At 42.8% G+C, this 23,869-nt stretch overlaps 1 protein-coding gene across 3 annotated transcripts in view; it reads left to right on the top strand.

The window, feature by feature from the left end:
• igdcc4 (immunoglobulin superfamily, DCC subclass, member 4) overlaps positions 1-22,332 on the top strand; it is a 63,346-nt gene extending 41,014 nt beyond the window's left edge. Inside the window, exons 5-20 of one of the 3 annotated variants that reach the window (XM_030414895.1) lie at positions 42-176; positions 2,140-2,292; positions 2,678-3,088; positions 3,172-3,336; positions 3,650-3,787; positions 4,100-4,282; positions 4,410-4,622; positions 5,295-5,396; positions 5,537-5,723; positions 8,534-8,661; positions 9,827-9,997; positions 10,177-10,311; positions 13,041-13,143; positions 13,296-13,527; positions 13,654-13,782; positions 15,189-22,332. In XM_030414895.1, the coding sequence (XP_030270755.1) occupies positions 42-176; positions 2,140-2,292; positions 2,678-3,088; positions 3,172-3,336; positions 3,650-3,787; positions 4,100-4,282; positions 4,410-4,622; positions 5,295-5,396; positions 5,537-5,723; positions 8,534-8,661; positions 9,827-9,997; positions 10,177-10,311; positions 13,041-13,143; positions 13,296-13,527; positions 13,654-13,782; positions 15,189-15,722 (3,119 nt within the window). In that variant the 3' untranslated portion in view covers positions 15,723-22,332. The remainder of the gene's footprint in view (positions 1-41; positions 177-2,139; positions 2,293-2,677; positions 3,089-3,171; positions 3,337-3,649; positions 3,788-4,099; positions 4,283-4,409; positions 4,623-5,294; positions 5,397-5,536; positions 5,724-8,533; positions 8,662-9,826; positions 9,998-10,176; positions 10,312-13,040; positions 13,144-13,295; positions 13,528-13,653; positions 13,783-15,188) is intronic. The other 2 variants (XM_030414897.1, XM_030414896.1) reach the window with 2 other exon arrangements.
• The last annotated feature ends 1,537 nt before the right edge of the window (positions 22,333-23,869 follow it).

Genomic DNA, 23,869 nt, shown 5'->3' with positions numbered 1-23,869 from the left:
GGTCCATGATACCAAAGTAAACACTCTTCTTGTTGCCACAGGTTCTACAGAGACCCTGAACAGAGTTGTGATTGTTGCGCCGCCTCAGAATGCAACAGTCGTGCTTGGCCGCCCCGCTGTGATGGAGTGTATGGCACAAGGCCAGCCGAAGCCGCTGGTGTCCTGGAGCAGGCAAGGTAAACGCTCTAACTCGCCTCTTTTCTGTTGGTGGTTCTCATCCTGTTTGCTTTTCTTTTTTTTTCTACACCATCTGTCGCACTCTCATTATCCCCGTCTCTAACTCCGCGCGTCTCTCAAACACAAAGAACAAACGCGTCGGGAGCGGAGTTACGTACCTGTAGCTCAGAAGTTACTGGTTTTACTGATGAAGCGCTGCCTCCTCTCCACCAGACCTCTGTTGTTCTGTCGTGCACCGAGCCGGGCTCCACCTAAGATGATTTGTCACATTGATTAATTCACACCTCCGTAGCTTTGACACACACAAACACACTTGTAGTGTTGATTGGAACTCTGTCACGTGAAACTTGTGGAATTCCGTCATGCTGTGCTTTAGCAACGTCTCTGCAGAGTCAAGTGCTGCATTTGAAATTCATCTATCTTTCACAATTAATATTTCACTACACAGGGAGTTAGTTGAGTTAGTTGAAGGCTGGATATTGTGTCAGTTGTCAGAAAGTAGTCTATGCTGTGGTTATGGTCATGTGTGCAGTGATTACCTCTTCAGCTCAGACAATTCACAAGATGAACAGATGAGTTGAGTTGCCCATTAGGGTAAATAGAACCTGATGTTAGCTAACTCAACACTGTCTATATTGTATTTTACATTTTATTTTGCTCCTTACCTTTTACAACACATTTTGATTAGATGGGATGCATTTTAGTATTTTGGTTATATTCAATTTCCATTCATTACATCACACTGACTATTTGCCTTTTACCATCCATTTTATTTGATGTTGTGATTTGATTTATTATTTATTTACTTTAGTTACACTTGTTTACTTTATCACGTTTTATATTTAGAGATCTTTAAACATATATTACATACTTTAGCATATTAGATAGACTATTGCACATTTTAACGGTGCATTTATTGTTTTTTTTCTAATAAATGTACGACTATCACTAACATATTCTGCTCCCTCAAAAACTTAGATTTCGCAAATGCAAAGATTGTGATGCCTAGTTCTTGTAAGATCATGCCAATAATACAAAAAACAAAACAATTGGAAAGTTGTTTAAGTCAGAAGACTTATTATGATCCCACAGACACAATTTTACCAAAACATATTTATTATTGTTTTTGCATATGTATTTTCTACTCTGACTGATATTGGGTTCACAGAGAAGAAGAAATGCCTTTTTCTTGTCTGGCAATTTCTTTGGTGCTGATTAAAATATATTCAGAAGTAGCCTATTAATAGCACAGTACTGATAACTGTATTACTATTGATGATCCAGGCCATTATGTTACTTGGTGTCAGATTATTACCCAATTCTGTGGTACTGCCCAGCCCTACAAAGGCGTGGTTGGTGCTTAGTAAGCATCTTGTTCACTACTTCTTTATGTGGCATCGTCAGTATTAGAATCATTACATTTAGCAGCTGCTTTTGTCCAAAATAACTTACAGTAATTCATTCATACACTGATGGCAGTAGCTGCAATTCAAGGTGCCGACCAGCACATCAGGAGCAGTTTGGGGTTCAATATCTTGCCCAAGGACACATCAATGTGCAGACCAGGGGAATCGAACCAGCAAACTTGCTCTACCCCTGAGCCACTCCTGTCTATAGTTGATGATTTTTTGACTTCAGAGGATCTGACAAAAGCACAAAATGGCGGTCTAACTAAATAAAGGTCTATATAGTGACTAAAGGAAGATTGTACTCACAGCCTATGACTGTGCCACTGCAACCACCTCAGTGAACCCAGACTGAAATGTCACAGAGCCACCTGTTGGTCAGCCGGTGGAACTACAGGTCGGCTCCCCTGCTGCTCAGAGTGCTGCCCCTCTCTTTTGTGCCGTTTCTCAGGCGACCGAAAGACCAAGAAAATCATCTCCACTTTTCTCAGTACCAATCTCTTTACTTTCATCTGTGCCTGTCCTGTTGTTCTTTGTTGCCTTCTCCTTTGATCAGATGGAAAGCCGATCTCCACTGATGTGGTTGTCCTTGCAACAAACCTGGTGATTAGGGACACGAGGCGTCACCATGCCGGCGTCTACGTCTGCCGGGCGAACAAGCCCAAGACCAGAGAGTTTGTGATTGCCGCTGCCGAGCTGCATGTGCCTGGTAGGAGTCATTTTATGTGCTGTGCAAATTAATGACAGACTAGAGTTTTCCCAGAGCCGTTTCACTGTGACTCTCATCAGCTTCCTCCTGATCATCCACCGTCAATTAAGGTGTGATGGTACTTTAGAGAAAGTAGAAGGTAGTTTCCCATCTATGTAGAAAAGTTTTACTCTTGCATAGTCTTGTGTCTTAAGTCATTAGTGTCAAGTCTGTCTTAGCTGCAGGTAGATGTAACTACCCTTTGGGATGAACCCCGAGGTCTAAAGGTTGGAGACAGAAACCATCAGCTCTAACATCCCTCCCAGCTTTATGGAAGTGCAATCATTGGAGTGACCCCTTAATTTCATGGTGCCCCCAAGTCAGAGCTTCTTTCTTCTTCCAATAGCACCCCCAGTGATCCTCCAGCCCCCAGAAACCGCATCCCTCTCCCGGGGCAACACAGCCAGGTTCGTGTGCAACAGCTCCGGGGAGCCTCCTCCGGTGTTGCACTGGCTGAAGAACGGCAAGCCCATCAAGCCCTTCAGACGCGCGAAGAGCCAAACCCCTGGAGTCCTGCTCATCAACCAGCTGGCACTGGAGGACGCGGGCTACTACCAGTGCATAGCTGACAATGGGCTGGGCACGGCATGCGCCACCGCCAAGCTGACGGTGATCGTGAGGGAGGGTCTGCCCAGCCCTCCTCGCCACCTGTCCGCCACGCCCTACTCCAGCACAACTGCCCTGCTCACCTGGGAGAAACCGGAGTACAACTCTGACCAGATCATCGGCTACTCTGTGCACTGCCAGCGTGCCGCGGGTGTGTCTCCGTGCACGAGAAGGTACATTTCCACATTCCAAAAAAAAAAAAATGTACATGAGTAACATCTCCGTCCTTTGCAGGCTCGGATAACGTGGAGTACCAGTTTGCGATGAACAACGACACCACCGAGTACCACGTCAAAGAGCTTCTCCCACACACTGCCTACACATTCTTCGTGGTGGCTTACTCTCCGATGGGCGCCAGTCGCCCGTCCCTGCCTGTTACCGTAGAGATGCTGGAGGACGGTGAGTATTAAGACTAATGCACAGGTAAAATAAGGCAGGCCTTGGACGCTTCACCGGCTCACAGAGCGAACATTATTAGCTTGGCTTGCCAACCTTGTAAGTCCTCTCAGACCTTTAAGAGCTCATAAATCATCAGTAGCATCTGTTCATGAAGTGTTTTATTTTAGAACCGCCACATCTTTGCATCTTACGTCAGCCAGTTCTTTTAGAAAACAGAGTTGCTGCACACTTTTGAAGGGTTTCAAAGAGTAGATCAGAGAATTGAATGTTCGTTATCACACAGTTCAGTATGTCCTCTCATTTCCTCCCGCAGTGCCGAGTGCACCTCCTCAGCTGTCGATAGCCAGCACCTCCCCCACAGACATCAGGCTGATGTGGCATCCATTGTCCTCGCAGCACAGTCGAGGAGCTGTCACACGCTACCGCATAGAGTACAGCACCTTGGATCAGGGTGAGAAAAGATGACCTTAACTGCCGGTGAAAGCACACGTTTAGGAGATTTGATTCAGGAGATACTCCCACTAAATCTCATGTATGTTCGTTTTGAATGAGTTATTCCATTAAAAAAAAAAAAAAAAAGCAAACTTTCTGCTTTCTTTTCTGAGTCTTGAATCATTTCCTCTGAGTACCCGGCTCTCCAGAATCTACAGGGAGATGAAGTTCACTCCCAAAGGAACCAATTTGACATCAGCTTGTCCTTCATTCCCTTTATATAGATCTGTGGGTGTGTGTGTGTGTGTGTGTGTGTTTTGTGTTCCCACAGTGGACAGTGTATTCTCAGTTGAAGTTGGGGGTAATGAGACTCAATTCACGCTAAGAGAGCTGCAGCCAAACCAAGCCTACCGACTGAGGATCACAGCTGGAACAGGCGTCGGCTTCGGGGTTCCCTCTGAATGGGCCCAGCACCAGACATTAGCCCAGTACAACCACAGTGAGCACAGCCTAGGTAAGGGGAGACACCAGACCACTATGCTCTATTAGCAACAGGTTACAGTACAGCTGGGAGTTAGTGTTAATGTCCTCATGTGGACATTTTCAGTCAAGTCGCTTTCTGTTTGTTTGAAATTTTTCAGTGATCTTTGCCCCAAACGAGCTCAAAGTCAGAGCCAGACTGAACACGCTGAATGTGACATGGCATCCCTCACCCAATCACACACTGGTCTCCGGCTACAAGCTGTCCTGTCGAGAGGTCGAAGCAGACGAATCGGTGAATGGAGGGAGGCCAGCACAGACCCACACCATCAGGCTCCGGAAGAGGGCCAGGTATCATCTCCTCACCGGGCTGGGTAAGTTGTAGAGTCTGACGCTCCTCTTTTCCTCGGATAAATATTTGCTTAATCCTTGACTTTCAGCTTTTCTTTTTTTCCCCCAATTTTTTTATACACACTTAAATTATACCCAGCTTTTCAATAGCCCTGTTCAATTCTGAGCAAGCAGATTGCGTTTCACCGCTGTCCCCGACAGTGTTGCGATGGGAGCAATATTTCTTTTGAAAAATAAGGAAGGGATAAAGTCAGGCACCTCTGAAGAAAAAACGAATGATTAATAATTCAGCGCTTGTTTCAAAATTGCAGACTTGAAAGGTTACGCCACCAATTACACGCATCAAAGTGTGTTTACAGATCTCAGGGCGTACGACTACTACTACTACTGACTGCATATGTAGAGAAAGTAGCATAAAGCCTTTCTTGGCTCCGGAGGAAGCTGCGTGTAATCTGGTAAATTGCATCCAGTAATGTCACCAAGTGGTTAAGTGGGTAAATTTGGCACCATGTTTGGAAAAGGAAGGAGAGCGTGTGGAGTGAACACAGTGAGCGCTCTGGTGCTGGTTCTCTGAATGCAGGTTGTAGCGTCGTTGTCATTTGTGGTTTACAGGAAGCAGGTACAGTATCCTGACAGACAGTGGAACATTTTAGTTTTTTGCTCTGTATATTTATTTGTACGTTTCTGTCTCTCAGTCCCCGACCGGCAGTATGAGGTAAGGGTTTGGGCCTTCAACAAGCAGACAGATGGAGCAGCTGCTGTCTGGAAGGGGAGGACAGACAAGGTTCACGGCAGAAGTAAGGTTTTTATAGACATCATGGGCACGAATGCATGAATGGATGAGTGTCTCCTAAAAAAATTTTTTTTTGAATAAATAAATAAATAAATAAATAAATAAAAGATTCAAGCAAATTCTGTGTTTCCGCTTGCGTTGAAGCACCCGCACCACCACCACGCCCCCCGCCATTGCCCCCAAGCAGCATCCAAGCCATGGCCAACACTTCCACCACCATCTGGCTGCGCTGGGAGAAACCGAGGTTCAGCAACGTACGGATCATCAACTACACGGTGCGCTGCAGCCCGGCGGGCACCACCAACGCCTCCTTGGTGTCCTACCACACCAGGTCAGCGGAACTAAACTTCATCATGTCCGTCATGTTTAACTTTTGCCAAGAGATGCTGGTTCAAAACTTATTGCCATGTTTGGCCGACATCTGAACATCATTTACACCACAAAGCCCGATACAAACCTGAACGCTGACAATCTTAAGTAGCAAGATGTTAATTTGCTCTCCAAAAAGAAACATTTCTCACACTTAAATGTATCTATTAAGATTGAATGAAGTCAGAAATTTGTTTGTGGTTAATGCCATTGAATTCCCTCGCTGTATAAAAAGCTTTAAGTATACCGTCTCTGCCTATTAGCACCTGAAGAGCAGTTCTTTTATGTGACACATTTTTGGTCTATAAGAGCACCTTGGCCTCTCATCTGACAACAAACTGATGCTTTTACCCTTTTAAAAAGCATCATTCACGAAGTAAAAAGCAAGATTGGCCTTGCATTGTATTTAATCCAAATCCATATTAAGGAGAAATATACTCACTTACTGTCTTCACAATTCTGGGCGTATAATAGCAAACCCAGTATCACAGCAGCACTTGATGAAATAGCCTTGCGATTCAGTCTGTTGTATTCATGTAGATGGGCACAAATTCTCCTTTTGTGTGTTTCAAAAGTTTAAGAGAAACGCTCACCAAAATGTAACCTAGGGTCCTTTTAAGAATGTACCCGAGTCAAACGTTAGTTTGAAAGCATAATTACGACAAAAGCACCACTTTTAAGATTGACCGTATTTTCGTTTTCGGGTCAAAATCATTTTCAGTGGAGTGCTAGGGGCAAATATTATATTTTTAAAACACTAAGAAGGCTCGACACAACATGAAACTGTGCTCGTAGTATCACCAGGGTCTCTACACATGAACTTGTGCTTTGAGAACATTGTTTGTGTACACACAGTTTACTAAAAAGAACGTTTTTAAACAACTCACGTTAGCAGTTGTTTTGCTCACCACCGTCCTGCCAGTCGATAAGTGTTGATATCCGAATGCGACGTAAAATGGAGCATTAAGGTGGACCGCTACTGTCTTCCGGCAACAGCTATCCACGCGAGATCTCACGTGACTTTTCCAGCTTCTGATTTTAGTATTGTTTCTTATCTGAGGCTCGTTTTTTTAACTTCAATTATCCGTGCATTTATACGGAACCAAGCGAGCAAAGTCTCATGTTGTGTCGAGCCTTCTTAGTGTTTTAAAAATAGCGATTTTGATGTTTACATAGTATTTGCCCCTAGCACCTCCACTGAAAATGAGCTTGACCTGAAAACGAAAATACGGTCAATCTTAAAAGTGCCGCTTTCGGCGTAATTATGCTTTTACACAAACACTTGACTTGGGTACATTCACAAAAAGACCCTAGGTTGCATTTTTGCGAGAGTTTCACTTTAAGAAAGACTCCAAGCAAGAAATGGTGAACCAAAAGGCAAACTTTAATGATGTCGATGTAGTGAAGAGAACAGGCAAAGGGAAAATCCAAGGACCTAGGTAATACAAAACTTTCAAAAAAAAATTGTACTAGTCAAAATGAAATAATGCCTGGGGAACACAGGCAGGACCGCAGATAGAAACATGACACGCACACACACCCACACACACCCAAAGCAAACACAGATGACCTAACAACAGAACGAGGGAAAACACAGACTAATCAGGGACAGGTGAAACTAATCACGACAATCACAAGGGAGGGAAAACAAGACACACAAGGACAAATCTTGCAAAATAGACCATGAACCACCTGAATCCCAACTCCATGACAATAGGTTTACTGCCATGACTATTTCACAAACTGATGTTTTATTAACCAAAATCGCAATTTTTCCCAGAACCTCAATAAAAACACTCTGTTGCCAACCTTCACAACAGACAGGATGTTGCGGCAGTACTGTGAGTAAAATGCTGACAAACCAGCCCCAACCTACATAGAATAAAAAATATGCACGTCTACAGGATACTAGGATACTAAACAAATACCTCTTGAGGGGATAATCTCCCTGAAATGTGGTTTTACAAGCTCGTAAGTCCAAGATGAATAATTAAAAACTGAAGGTGTATAGGGGCTCAAATTTCAAGGGGCTCAGTTAAAGATAAACAAACCAAAGAAAACCTGCAGGCTTCCTGCTATTTGTAAGGCAAGTAAAACTGGCACAAGTAAGGACGGCCCTGATGCAGGCAGCCTAGTTGACCGGGGACTTTTTGTGGTCACTCAAGTTGGCTGAAGAATAAACACAATTTCCCTCAACTAGAATGAAATGGGGCCTAAACAGCCAAAGACGGATGAGGTCTGCAGTGTGTCAGGGTCAGTGCCATTCCCCACCTCTTCTTAAGCCTTCACAAAAGGGCGTCGTCACACCCTGATTGGCCGGGAGGGGAACGCCCAAATCGGCTTCCACTCGTTAATTAGGATTCAGTCTCCACACCCTGCACACACGTGATCTGAATCCACTGCTATCAGTCAGTTGGTAACTATTTACAGGAATCCTATAGATTAAATTTCGGGGACTATTTCACAAACCGCCATCGTACCGTGTTCATCATATTCACTCAAGAATTGTCTCAAGGGTGTGGAGTTCTTGGGCTAGCGAGGTGCACGCTTACCCGCGAGCATCACACAGTAAATGACTGTCAAATGGAAGGCAGGCAATAAGAGCTAACCATATAAAAGGTAATACATTTTCTAGCCTAGAGTGGTCTAAATGAATTAGACAAACTCGGTTATATTTTTTTTCCCTGTCAGCGCGGGATAGAAACCACACACACACACACACACACACACAAACAAACACTCAACCCTCTCTGCTGTGTCTGTGTGCCGCAGCTCTGCTCAGGAGATACTGCTCGGGGCGCTGAAGCCCTTCACCCGCTACGAGCTGGCCGTGCAGTCTAATGGAGTGGATGTGGTGGGACCTTTCAGCGGCACAGTGGAGGAGTCGACTCTGTCTGACCGTGAGTCTCTGCTGTGCTCCCGTCAACGCTCGCTTGCTCAGTTTGTGCTTGTATTTTTTAAAAAAGAGCAGAGGTTCAAAGTCGAAGACCTCCCTGCTGTACTGACTGTGATCACTTCCAAGTCTCTTTTCACTCACTTGATATTGATGAATCAAAACACTCCTGTCCCTCACTACCTTTGCAGTGTCCTTGGGTGAGTCACTTGACTGAGCGGTTCAAGGGGAACGTCGGTGTGCCAAAAACTGATTTCACTTAGTTATAGCGGGCCAGTTCTGGTGCGAGGTGTTGACGTTTTGTAATTGTGTTGGAATAAATCTGGAAGTGGAAGAGGAGGATGAAGGGTCAGTGAACATATTCTGTTAAATAAAAAAAAAAAAAGGTTTTGGTCCTTTCGTATATTTAATTCAGCTCAAAATACAGTTAAAGTGGACCTACAGATTTCACCCAGTCTCCTCTTTTTGATTTGCAGAAACTCTTAAAATACATAGTTTTTTTCATTTATATTACCTCATGCTCTTTTATAAATAATGCATTTCATCCGGTCCTTAAAGCGCACATTCATCTCTTCAGTGTAGCCTGATTAGACGCGCTTAAAGTGTTGATTATGTCAGTTTTGCTGCATGCCTGATTTCGTTCTCCAGACGGCACGGTGAAGCTGTGCAACTTGTGCTCTCTGAAGCCTGCAGATGCTCTAATGTATGCATGTGCAGGTCCGTGTGAGTGTGAGTGCATGCTCACTCATGTGTGGATCAGTGTGCTGGCTGGCCATTGGCCAGTGGACACGGGAATTAGTTTTTGGCACTGATGGCTGATAACTGGCCGTAATGAAATGCCCAGGTGTAGCTGAGGCTCCCGTGCTGGCCGGCAGCTCCGTCTGTCAGCCAAGTAAGTGTGGTGAGTGGAGAGCGGGGCCGCTTTTTAATGACATTATTATCACCAGTCACCCTGTCACGCTCCCGACTGCCATGTATCATCACCTGAGCCCCAGCCCATTCCCCCGTTGCCCTGCTTGTCCCCTCTCCTGTACCCAGGTGGCGCGGACACGAGGACGCAGATGGTCTTCACACCACTTGTCAAATCCCCCACCAAGACAATATACATTCCCCAGCTGTGAGGCCTCATTTCTGGGCTCTAATTATTGACCCAGACCTCCTTTCTCCTTCAGGGCCCTCCACACCTCCGGAGGAGCTGCAGCTGAGCGCTCTGGACTCATCGTCTGTCCTGGTGAGCTGGCGCCCTCCGCTGGAGCCAAACGGTATCATCATCAGCTACAGGATCTTATACAGCGGCAACCTCAGCCAGCCCGAGCACTTGTGGGAAAACCTCTCTCAGGACGGTGGGTGACCTGTTGGCTGGCATGACCTGCTAATTTGCAATGAAAGCAGCAACCTTTGACTCCCGTTGTTGTTTAGTTTAACTGCAAAGTACCGTCTAAACTTACTTTCTAGCTCAAGTGAAATTGAGTGACTAAAGATTGGCCTTGATGCTGTTCCTGTCCCTCTCTCTTTCTCTCAGGGAGCATTACCAGTGTGGAGGTGCAGGGCTTGTTCAGTGGCACCCGTTACTTTTTTAAAATGGGTGCAGCTACCGAGGTGGGGCCGGGGCCTTATTCACCGATAAAGGATGTTCACACCCCTCTCCCAAAATATGGTAGGTGTCACGTAGCACATACATAGGTGACAGGAATAACAAAGAAAAGAAGTAACAGCAGTTTTAGGAGCACTGATCGTAGCGGTGATCGTGGTTTTGGCAGTTGCAGAGGTCGATATGGAATATGTTTAAAGAAAAAAGGAATATATTATGTTGATTATTTGTTTGTGAATGGGAACAAGGGAGAGAGGAAGAGGCAGGTTGCAGTCTCAGTGTCAGGAGGGTTTAAGGATGAGAAAGGGACAACACTTATCAGTTTACAAGGAGCAGATTTCTCACTCTGAGAATGAAGAGGACGTAACATCTCTCTTCTTTTTTAATGTCTTTATGTTCATGAAAAGGAATACTTTACTGGCTCATGACTTGTTAATGACCTCACAAGCAGATACGAAAGCAAATACCAGGCATAATAATTCACTGAACATGTGAATATTGTGAAATGTAATAACTGCTGAATGAATATTATATAACACCGAAATTATTGTTGTGTTTTTGAATATTTGTTAAAATGTTATGTAGGTTATTGTATATAATGCAATTTATATATAAAAGAAAAAGCCCAGATGTAATGGTTTAGTTTTCACTTTGTTGTTCAAATTCTCTGACTTGGCTTGATTCTTTTTGGCACATCTGACTGATATTATTCCCCTCAGTTTATCTGTCACACTTTTGTCTTTTGGCGCACTACCAGTCCTAAATATCTCAGTAAGTTAACGCTCCATGTGTTGTGTTACTGCAACAGACGAGGAATAAATCTAAATAAATCTTGTTAACGCTACGATACCACCGGCTCTCTGGGAGGCACAAACTGAGGCTATGGTGTGCTCGAATTTTAATCTATATGACACGTGCCGACATTTCTATTCAGTGAAACTAATGAACTGCTAATATACAATATAAACTACCCAAGTTGTGTACCATTAGCAGCAGGGGGGAAATATTTATTACGGTCTGTTGTAATCTGTAACATTACTCTTACCCGTCCAGCAGAGAGATGGGCACTTCTGTGTCAGTCTGCAAACATTTCCTCATCCTCATCACTACATTTATTATTGTTTTATGCCGACGCTTGTCCCGATTTCCTTTAGCGTCTTGGAGTTTTAATTTCTTCAATTCACACTCCTGTGATTTTTCTTGCACAAAATAAGTATGATCATCTGTCCTTTATCGGACTGATGTTTCAAACTTCTCGATACAGATTGTTTGTCTTTTTCCAACCCGGTCATTTCCCGACGGCCATGCAAAAAGGCCCTCAGTAGTGCCAGGTTTGTCTGTTGTTGTCTGCTGTAGAAACATGGCGGTGCAACATGGCGACCTCCGTAGACGGAGACCCGCCCCCCTATAAAGATATAAACAGCTCATCTGGAGGTAATTGAAACACACAATGACTCTAAAACAAACTTATGAATATAACATTCCACGTCTGTTCTAATAGTTGCAACTACATATCACACACTGTACCTTTTAATTATTCAGTTGTGGTTACATTTACAATAAGGCGTTCAGTTGCTTCTGAGACTCTCTCTCTCTCTCTCTCAAGTACACACCATGCATCTGCACACATCTGCAAACACACTTTCACACTCGTGCCTGTGCACACACACATACACGCACAGCCTTCCCTCCGTGAGTTGGGCAATTTATCCCTGCCATCAGGGAAAGTGCTGCTCGGCGGGACGCTGTTATTTCTCCTCTCCTATTCTGCTGCATTTGGAGGATGAAAATTAAGTGTAGATATCAAAGGGGCGGCCTCATCAGCGACCCCCAGGGGAGAGCTTTGAATTACTGCTCTCTTTACCCAGCAAAATCGCTGCGCAAAGCACTTTTTTTTTCATGTTACTTTGCGTTTAAAGCATGCGATCTCATTATAAACTTTATAATTCCGTCCGTCAGCGTTTCGGCTTTACCTGTAATTATTAAATGCCCCTTTTGTCTTTAAACAGAGGGAGTCATAAAAAAAAGGGGTTGTTAGCTCCGCTGTGAACTCTTATATAACACGCCCGTCAAACTCACTGTCCTTACAGCGTCCTTACAAACACTCCCATCAGCAATGAAGATAATCACACTTGGTTATTTTAGGCATTCCATGTCTCTCTCACACACATCAGAGAGGGACAGTGTTGTGTTCAGACTATAATTTACCCATCTAAGGGCCTAATTTATGGTAATTGATAGTCAAAAGGCAAATATATTTGGAATATTTAGAAAATCAAGCTTCCTTAATGCAATGAGAAGTGAGCGAGCAGTGTTGTGTTTGTTATTTTCTTGCCCCTAAACTGTAATAAAAAGACAGAGTAACAGGTTTATTTTGTTCACAAAGGCCGTAATGGTGTTGCCAGCGTGCTAGTGTGAATGGGACTGAGGAGGCTGGTGGGTGGGTGGGTGAGATCTCCTGCCATCTGTTTCCTCTCCTCCCTGTGTCCAAGGCTGCCAAAGTCACAAAGCATAAATGAATATCAATGAAGGTCCGCTCTCCCTAGTCGAGTGTCGCCTCATATCTCTCCACCGCGGAATCGATGCAAACTTGCTGAGTCTCTTTATACCCGCGCAGTAGATATGAAACTAGATGTGTTTTTAAAAAAAAATGTTTTTAAAATACTTGGATATTTTAATATGCCGTTCTAGATATGAGACAGAGGTAGATACTGGTAATAGATCAAATAGCAAAACCAATATGGCAAATGTAAATCTGTAACGCCATGATTGTTGTTTTTCTGACATTTTAACAGAGCTGGACATCCACGCAGTGACAGGCATCATAGTCGGTGTGTGTCTCGGACTGATATGCATCCTCCTCTGCATGTGTTTCAGCTTCCGTAACGGCAAATCCAGGTAAGGAATCTGTAGCGTGTCAGTACTCAAACAGTGCCCATTGATCTTACTTCTTTGAGTTAATTGGAACAACTATTTTAGCTAAAATCAACCCAGGCGACTGTTTTAACGCACAACTCCTATACCATCCCTCTCATCTTTGCTCCAAATAGGGAGGTGTCTGGGGGCCTGGACTCCACAGCTGTGACCCCTCAGTACAGGAGAGGAGGCAGCCCCGCTTCCACCAACGTGCCAGAGTGCAGCGATAGCCACGAGCTGGAGACACTAATGCCCCCCGGCAACCAAGAGTCTGGCCAGCCGCTAGAAGAGGCCTCAGAGGAGCAGAGCCTGATGGCAAGTGCTAATCCGAGGGAAGGGGAGGATGCCCCCGCACCTGAACCCAAGGTCAAAACCTGCAACGGGGCAGCTCTTCCCCAGATGGGCCTCTGATACCCTATTATTTTTTTCATGTGTTGATAGAGGGATAATAATTGTAATTTTGGTGCATCCACTGTGTTGTTACTCTTGCAGGCTGCTTGGAATGGCTCTGTGAGCCATGACTGGGCCAACAGAATCACTAGATACAGAGACACCATAACAGAAGACTCCCCAACACTCATTAATGGAGCTCTCAACACGCTAATTACTGATAACGGCACGGTAAATGAATAAACTAAATTCAATGATTAATCTATTTTAGCAATCAGCCTGTGTCTGACAACTGTAGCTCACTGGGTCAAATGGCGTTTTTAATTGACTGACTGCCAAACTACACCCCCCTCAGTAATTGTATTCAAGCTCTCTGTTCCTGCACGGCACAGTTAACAATAACATTGGAGAAGATTTACCACTTAAAATTTGGGGTAATTTATGTGCACTTCATTCAACAATGGGTCCTTGATTTCATTATAAGTTTAACAAAAGAAGGCTTCTCTTTTTTGGCTGCCGAACCTTCCACTGGCATATTTTCTTAGCAAGAGGTAGCAGGCTTAATAAGCTAAGCTAACTCAATGAATTGATTGAAAACACTGTTGCTGATTTTGTAATGGGTTCTTTAATATGCATTTGATGGCTGCATGTATGATTTTGTGCGCAAGTTTGAAGCTAAAGTTGACTTTCCCAGGCTAACAGTTTGCATACCTACCACCAGATAAACCACACATGGTAGATAAAGAAAGAGCATTGTTCTTGTAGTGTAGCGTAAACCCAGTTAGTCCTATAGTTGGCTTAATAAGTAGGGTAAGGAAAAATTTGACCTCATACTCATTTTATTTACTTATTTATAACATAACATCCATTTGGCTAGTTAGCTTACTTACTTGTTTGTCATTTCAAACCGCATTTTTAAGCTTAGATAAAAGGCTAGGGTGAGGACTAATGAACCTAATTATTGCTCAATTAACAATGCTAAGGTTGTTTCCCCAAACTGAATTAAGAGCAGTATGGATAGAACTGCTAACTTTAATCTAAACTTTGATAGCAGATTGGCCTCCACACGACAGGGAACATAACCCGTATCCGTAATCTGCGACTAATGGCTGTTCAGTTAATTATGTACTCTTTTTCTAGTAGATAAAAACACTGTTAAATCTCTTTGGTGTTGGTTTCGGAAAGGGCAAAAAAAAACACAATCCAACTTCGACATATGGAAGAATCTAACACTTGACAGGCCAGTTGGAGTTGCTAAATTATGGATCAATGCTGTTTTGCAGGATAGCAAAGGAAGGACCCACCATATTTTGCCTCTGATTAGTTTGTACTCGCTACCTTCATTGGTTGTGTTGACTAGCTATAGCCATATAAGAGGTTACATTTAAGCATGAGGAGTGGTGGATGGTGATGGTTAGGGTAAGACTATTATGGTGTCCTTATGTTCGTACACTGGAAAGATAAATATCACTCAGAGGAGGGGTTTAACGATTAGTGAAATGTGATGATCGTGATTCGTGATATCGTTGTGTTCGTTATGCTCTGTGGACTGTGCTTGTGGGCTACTTAACCAAAAAACAGTCAGTGTTTTAGTTACCTGACTAGATAAACGGTAACAGTGGCTTTTTGTGTTGCAGGACTCATCTGATCGTCTGTGTACATCCGTGTGCAGTAACCAGGTCGAGGCAGAAGTCATTGTTCACTCAGAGCTGACAGAGCCCGGGAGGGAGAAAGAGGAGGAGGGCAGCAAAAGGGAGATGGATTCTAACACCCCCAGAGGACCCTCATTATCCGAGGACAGATATTCCCCTTTGAGCCAGCCATGCCCACCAGGCGAGGAGGACACACAAGAAAAACTATCACTGGCTCAAAGCCCCTTGAGTCTTTCCTCGATAAAGTTGGTGGCTAATCACAACGGGGAGCTGGAAGGCATGGGAGACCAGCCGAATGCAGACTCAGAGCCACAGCAAGACATTGGGCTAACCAATGGCTTCCACTCCCCAAAGACGGTGCATACGGTGCTGAGGTCAGAGCATCTGGAAAACGGAGACTCCAGACACTGCCCCTCGGCACCAGGGAAGGCCATCTCTGCCGGGCTGTCCCCTGCCCCTTTTGTCAGCTCCGGCCTTGTCCACTCTACCTCAGCAGCACACAGTTATCTGTGCCCGTAGCCTCTGCATGTAGGGCATCGACCGTGACACACACATACAGACATCAGACTGATTCTCTTTCTTTCACATACCCAGGAAGAATCCTGAAGGATTATTTTTATGCACCTCATTATCGGATTCCTTTTTTTCTCCCTTGCAAAGTTTTTATAGGTACTTTGAATCCATTGTTTCATACGTGTGTATATACAGTCTACATATACAGTATATTTTTAGTGGTAGAGTACTGTATATGGGTATGCATTCTCTGGCATTGCAACCATATTTTTCCTCTGGGTTCTCTTTCCTGTCCTATAGGAAAGAAAAGGAAAGACTTAACTTAACGAAGCAGATGGAAGTGGATAAAAAAGGAGGCTATTCCCACTGTGCCGCACATGGCTCGGTTGCACTCAGGAATGAGAAAACCTGGAATGTTCTATTAGCGAATGAGACGGGCTATCATCGTGGATGAGAGCATCGGAAGCGCGGCTCGATGGGCCTCCCTGGGCTCTGTCGCATGGATGCGACTTTACCGAGTGGCACTGAGGAATAAGCCTTAAAGAGTATCTGCACACTCTGAGGGTGCAGAACACCTGTGTCCCTCTCCAGCCTCCTGTTGTCTCAGGGTCCACGCACACACACACACACACACACACACACACACTGAAACAAACACAGAATTATAGCTGATTCCACGGTATCTCATGGTCACCCATAAACACACATTTACGCACACACATTTCCTGACTGGAGTGTGGGGGTCTCAGGTGCCTAATTATTATAGGTGCGTTTATAACCTCTGTATATTTCTATAGATGATTATAACCAGTACAAATACAAAAACACATGTCAACATGAAGGAAAAAACACACAAAATGTAAAAAAATATGTGGAGTATACAGATCTGGTATACATGAAGTACTTTTCTTTTTTTTTTTCCTAAATGCCATTTATCCATGTGGTGTGGGTTTGGAAAACCAGGGACTCTCAGTTAAAAACTAAAAACGTGGTTTTGCTGTATTTTAGATGGTGGATATCTCATTTTCAAAACAAAAGTATTTACATGTACATGTAGGGTTTGGTTTTAATTATGTTGGTGGGAGAACTAGAGGAGGTTCCGACAACCCATCTGTAGATCACTCTTCTGGTTTGGGTCCTATTTAGGGATGCACCAATGTGAGATTGTGCCATTAGTCGTTATTTTAAAGTCAATCACTTTTTTAAGACGAAAGCCTTGCCATGTTTCTAATTCGAGGTAATATTAACTTGTTTCTATAAGCCTATTTAATTCCAGCTGCACAATTCTCTGTTCTGCTACAGTACCAGAAATCACGATAACCTGACTCGAAATTCTTACATTTATCATATAGGAAAGGATGACAAAAATAAATACATTTTTAAAACAAACTCTTATTAAAAAAAATATATATATATATATCCATAATTGGTCGATTCATGAAGCTCAGTAAGTCAGAATTGGTCGTGGCGGTGAGTGAGGGGAACTGGTGCATCCCTACTCCTTATCAACAACACTACCTCATTTCTTTTCAGGACGCTTACCAGTTTGGTTTTCTTAGTTTTACGTAACAAGCACCTTTTTAAAGATCTCTTTCTTAACGTGTCTGGTTTTACAAGCCTCTGTTATTCGCAGAAATAATCATCCGACACTGACTGTACGCCCTCCTGTTACGTCAAAGAAATGTATGTGGATTTAGTGTACAGCAGCTTTACTCTCAGATCTCATAAAGATTGTGTCACTCAGTATTGTTACTGTTTAAAAACATTACATACATTAACACCTAGAGTCGTTGATACGAAGCCCCTGAAATGAGGTCTGAACAATTTTGTCAAATCCAATTTTTGACCTGCTTCAAATTAAACTAGGCCACCTAGAGACAAGTAATAGTTCTTGTGGTTTGACTCTCCACCTGCAGGTAATGAGTGTTGCTCCTACGTTTCCCCCTTTTTACAGGTTCTGTTTGAGTGTGTTTGTGTAGCAATGATTTGTAAAATGTTACACATTTTAAAGGATACACATCTTGACAGTGCTGACCTTTTGAAGCGATGGGGTGACGCACAGTCCAAAGTAGAGGAAGCTATCATAATGTATTAGCTGTTTTGCACCTTTCAGTTTGATATAACCTCCTCTGTCAGAGTCATAACTATTCCACCGAAGAGGAACAATTAGCAGGTGGTTATGAGACAGGAACAGGATTGTTTCTAAATGTCTTTTAATAAATCTGTGAACTTTTGGTCCTGTTAGTGAGTGAGCTGAGCTAACAAGCTAATGGACTGTTATGAAGTTGTAAGCTTAATAGCTTTAGTGGAAGAAGTTCATAGAGGAGCAATGGTTTGTAGACGGTCAGGTAACGAGACAGGATTCAGTGGTGTGTGTATACATCTTTTAAATAAACTGTGTGAACGTTTGGTCCTGATAACTACTGAGCAGAGCTAACAAGCTAGCTGACTATTAGCTAGGTTGCTAACTTTATAACTTAATCAGAGCAAGAACTTTTCCACTAAAAAGCAACGGTTAACAGACAGGATTTGATGGTTTATGTATTTCTTTTAGATACAATGTGAACTTTTGGTCCTGTTAGTGACTGAGCTGACTTTACAAGCTAAAGGACTGTCAGCAAGCTTGTTAGCGTAACAGCTTAAATTTCCCCCTATCAGTAACTTTTATTGACTGACTGTTTTGCAGTGTTGAACAAAACTACCAGGGGGAAGTAAACACAACAGTAGTGAAAAAAACATAAATAAGTTCTAGAAGCTATTATGACTGACTACCGTTAGCTTGCTATTTAGCAATTCAACAACTAGTCACTGCTTAACACTCGTTGCCTGCAGGTGGTACAATCAATAAAATGACAGCAGCTTTAACTTTGTTTGCTCTAGGAGTCAATAATTGACTTTAATCAGGAGAAATAGTGAGTTTGTTAGGTTGCAACTTGGTTCCTCTGGGTGCGTCACATCAAAAAGACTGTTAAGGATGTTAACATCATATATTAACTCACTTGACTCAGAAAGGGCAAGAATGAGTCTGAAATAAACTGTACATAACAAATACATCTGAGTGATTCCAAGATAATGACAGGTTGGGATCATAATAACAATGACATTAACAATAATGATAATGATAATAAAAATAATAATAGTAATGATAAAATCTACTTCAAAGATTGACAGAATTAATCTGAGCGTTACCCTGCTGTACATGATGTCTCATCTTCTGTCAGGTGGCTTTGTACAACCCTGTTTATCTTTCCCATTTATCTACTCATGTCTGTGCAAAGTGTCAAAATCTCACCAGCTCAACTCACATCAGCAAACAGAATTGTAAAATGGCTCCTCAAGTATGAAACACCCTGAACATGTTTCTCACCAACATAATTGTGTTTTTTCTCTAAAACTTTTGTTTGATTTTTCTGAAACAAAATGAATGGATGGTACCTCAAAGAAACTTATTTTTTTAGCCTCGCCATGTATGTAGTGAACATGACTTACATGTTTTTACTGCAGTTGCAGTCATATAGGGACAGAAGTGAATGTGTTCTTTAGCAAACCTGGGTCAAATATTCATTGGATTTGGGGGGTGACTGATTGGGGTTTGCCACATCAGGAAAATTCAGATTGTCAGTAACAGAAATGTTTGTCAAACACCTTAGACCTAAAAAAAAAAAAAAAATGTGTGGCACTCATTGTACTGTGCTACCTGGCTAACCATACTGACACAGTGCATAAAGAGCAACTCAACAGCAGACTCACCTATGGCAGGAAACTTCTGCGGCTGCACCGCTCGACTCATCAATCTAAAGTGGCAGGCATGTTTTATTTGTGGCCACACTCCAATTAGTGATGTCAGAGCAGGTTTCCATCAGCTGTTAAAAGGTAAACACCTGCTGTGACATCATTGATCGTGTGACAAATTAAATGTAGATTGAGCGGTGCGGCCGTAGCTTTCTGCCCAGTGGGACTGATGATCATTTGCCCTTTACATGCAAGTAAGCTAAAGCAAACCACCAAAACTATGTGCGTGTATTTTTGATTCAGGTTCTTTACTGATACTGTTTCTCATCATCCTCAAAAAAGCCAGAGTTCAGAAAGAAGCATAATATCCTCGAAAGCATTCCAGTTTTTATATCGTACACACACCTGTCTCAGTCCAGGTCGGCCATGATTTGCAGTGCTACCTTAAGAAGAGACGTGCTTAAAACCCCAGACTGTGTTCCCGCTGCTCTCGGATCTGCCCTTAGTGATTCCATTCGCTGCACTGTTTGCAGACGCTGAAGAACAAGTGAATGGAAGTCACTGAGTCAGGGTCATCACGACAGCGTTTTCTTTCAAGGAAGTCGTGGTGACAAGAACGAAAGTGACTTTTTTCAAACATTTTCATGTGATTGTTTATATGTTTATAAGGTTTTGTGAAGACGCCTCTCATCCAGCACGGCCATTTTGAAAAAAAAAAAAGATAATACACAAGCAGCTGTTCACACTTTAACTATGGAAGGCATTCAAAAACATTCTGTGTCTCTCTACTGTAACTACAGACAGATCAGAGCTATTTCGCAATCAAGTAGACATAAAGTACAACATAAAGTGAGGTAAATTACTAGTAACATATGCAGATTGTCTACAGCACTGCACCACTTCCATCATATGGGCATTGAACACGTTTGGAAATTAACTGATATTTGCTAGCCAGTTGCAGTTTTTGGATGGTAAAAACAAAGACACCGTCACGTCTGTGATGCAGTATTTTATGATGTAGCTGCCAAAATCTAATGTCTCACCTCAGCTGGCACAGGGTAGATACATTTTTAGGCGACATGCAGCATTTAAAGTCCACACATTTCATGTTCTTTTTCAGGCCACAACGATTGCAGTTGAATCCCACTGTTTTGCCTTTGTTTAAAGTCTCGATGCAGTAGTGGATTATTACGGTGTATGAAGTTGACACAGATGATCTGAAAAGGGGGGATTATTATTAAAAATAAAAAAACCTGCCTCCAGCATAAAGGATGTACGCTCTCCTTAAAGACGCTCTATTTACTCTTTTAACCACTATCTTTTGAATATACCGTGTGAGATTTTTATAATTTTTTCCTTTTGTCTCTTTCGTCTTTTTGTTGGCTAGAACAATCAGATTTATTTTTCGGGGAGGGAAATTACTCGCGCTCTCGTTTTGCAGAGAGGATAATTACTTTGATGATTGTGTTGATGTCATCCTCCTTTGTAAGGGTTTTATTAAACAGTATACCTCATGTTGGTAACTCATTGATTTGATTCTGATCAGTTTCTTGATACTGCACATTTTTGTAACCAGTAGGACACACACACACACACACACATATATACATCTACATATACATATATATATGTATGTATATGTAAACGTGAGCATCCTGTTTTGTGAGCCAAGTTTTTTCATAGAGGTCAGGATCGACTGTTTCATTTTACCTCAGTGGGAGTTTTTTTTTTACTCATTACAGTGGCCTGAATGGTCTGGTCTGGTCTGGTGGTGACGGGGTAAAGAAATGAAGGGAGGAGGGGGTTGGTGGAAGTAATCAAAACTGACTTTTACATTGTTATTCCGCAAGTCATTACGAGCAAGCTTTTTAAAGGGTTTAAAGCGCGGTATCACTCAAACATAACCCGTGCTTCAAACTAAAAATCACAGGAGAAAAAGCAAAAAAAAAATGTGTCTGCTTCTGTTGAATAACAGCCTAAGAGTCACTCTTTGGTGGAGTGCAACACAAGGCGGTAAGGCAGGAAGACAGGCTAAAGGGACATCCTCCCAGGGCAGGTCATACCTCTCAGCGCAAACAGCCATTTCCGATTAATTGTCTCTTCTCTACTCAGGTGCCCCATCTTTGCATAAAAATTGTAGAGGATCATACCAGCATATCAAACTCAGATACATGTCATTTGTTGTCAGAAAGAAAAGAAGAAAAAAAAAAACCTCATTTTGTCCTTCTTTTTTTTTTTTTTTTTAATAAATCAAGGAAACTGTTATGCATAAATGTTACTTTGTTTTGTACAAATCTGTCTCTCTGGCTCTTCTCTGTACATTCTGGTACTTTGTGGTGCTGAGCTGCTTCGTCCAGTGATGTCACATGTTTGTGCATTTCTTTTTTCTTTTTTTTTTTCGTACGTCTCCTTCCTCTAGTTTTTGCGTGTACCTGCTCAGTTGTGCTTCTTCGGAATGTGTAAGCACAGACTTGGACTCTCTGTGGTCACGTGCCACCAGCGATGCTCTGCAGCTACTCGGACACCTTGGTAATAACCGCGCGCCGACCGTCGGAGCAGATTTTAGGAGCAGCTGATAGATGAGCACTTCTTGGGCCGTGAGCAACTTTTGGACTATCATCTTTACATTTCTAGAAGTGCAATTTTCTTAGTCTGTAAAACGACAGATGGATTACTCAGTGTTAGCCGTGGCGACCTCAGCCGCCATTTCTTGATAGGAACATTTGCTTGAGAAAATCGTCACAGGATAGGTAGTGCTTGTGGTTGGTAGGAATATTTCCACTGTGTTACCATACAGTATGTGAAAAATGTCAAAACTCACAGCTACTCTCAAGATGTCTGTGGAAGCTACTCTTCTGTAAATAAACGTCAAAGAAAGATGAAAGTCTGGTGTTTGGAGTGTCGACCATTCTGTGCCTTCTTCAGCCACACTGGAGCCTCCCTTTGATTGTCTTTGCAGTCACTTTCTATCTTTAAAAGATTTATCAGTCGATTTAACTCACTGTGTGGCTGCTTTTCGTGGCATTTACATTCCCCCAAAAATGACATTTAAGATGCCAGGGAGCTGGGCTTCTTGGGTTACTTCTCATCATATTCCAATCATATTGACCTTTACGTTATATATCAATGTATGATATATTGTGCTGTGCTGGTTAACATTCATAGATTAAAATGTAAATAATGAATCTCATCTTCTTGACTGTGGATAGGAAATGTAAAAGGTCTCAATTTGGGTACGGTAAATACGAAGCTACAGCTAGCATAGCGGCTAGCAGCTGGTAACTTTGTGGTTTGACATAAAATACCTTTAATGTATTAACATTACGCATGTAACAACCTATGTTCTTACAGTGATATGGGACCATATGTTGTCTTAGATTTTTGATATGGTTATTTCTGGTCTTTTAAAGGCTGCATCATGGTAAAGTGATGTCATTTTCTGATTTCAGCAGGCTGTTCTTGCTCTAACACTTGCCTTAACTCACCAACCCTCCCCTACCTCCTCCTTTTGCCCTTACTTCAGCCATCGGAGGTCGCCGTCTAATGTAAAAGTGAATATGGGTTGTAAAAAGTGTCTTTAACATTCGACCTACAGTTCTGACGAGGATGGTGTGGACATAAGAGTGAGAGTATCAATAATCTCATCTAACGCTCGACGAGAAGGCCAAAAAACATAATGTTCCAAATGCTGTGATTTCTATGTTTATATATATATATTAGTGTGTGTGTGTTTGTGTGTAAGGAGGAGACAACATAAAGGGAGGAACTGAATGGTGTTAACGTCTTTATGTCTTTAAGGTTGCTGCTAAGAAGATGTCTCTACAGCCCAGGCCACAGTTAAATAAACCATAAACCCTGCATAGTAATAATGGGACTCCCAGCTTCCCTTTGGGCTCACACCACACATTAGCCCGCTAACATGTCCTCAGTTGCTTTGTGCCCCACCCTTTTCACTCCACCATAGCCTCTGGGTAATCATCAGTCATACTTAAGGTGTTCCTTCACAGGCCACTGGGGGGCAGTGTGATCCTTCACAATGATACCTCAGTAGGAACAGCCACCTGGTGCCACTCCCATTAGCAGAGAGTGCTGCCTGAGTGTTGGACAGCATGTGCTGGTTTGACCTCATACCTGCCAACACTTTTCTCCCTCACACTGATGTACCCAGATTTTATTTTTTTTTTGTAAAATACGTGTGTGCATATGGAAAGCAACACATACATGTGTTTGTATGCATGTATCTATGCAGATATGCATGATGCATGTGTGCACAGGGGAGACAGATGGATGGGCTGACTGAAAAAATAGACAAAGTGCGAGGTGATGGAGATAAGAGGGTGAGATGAGGCCACAGAGTTAAGACAGGAGCACTGAGGCGACATCACACGGCTGCGTCCCCTTAGAGTTAGATAAAAGCCCTC

Source organism: Sparus aurata, chromosome 4 (assembly GCF_900880675.1).
Source record: "Sparus aurata chromosome 4, fSpaAur1.1, whole genome shotgun sequence".
NCBI lineage: Eukaryota > Metazoa > Chordata > Actinopteri > Spariformes > Sparidae > Sparus > Sparus aurata.
This window is presented reverse-complemented; position numbering and strand designations above follow the sequence as displayed.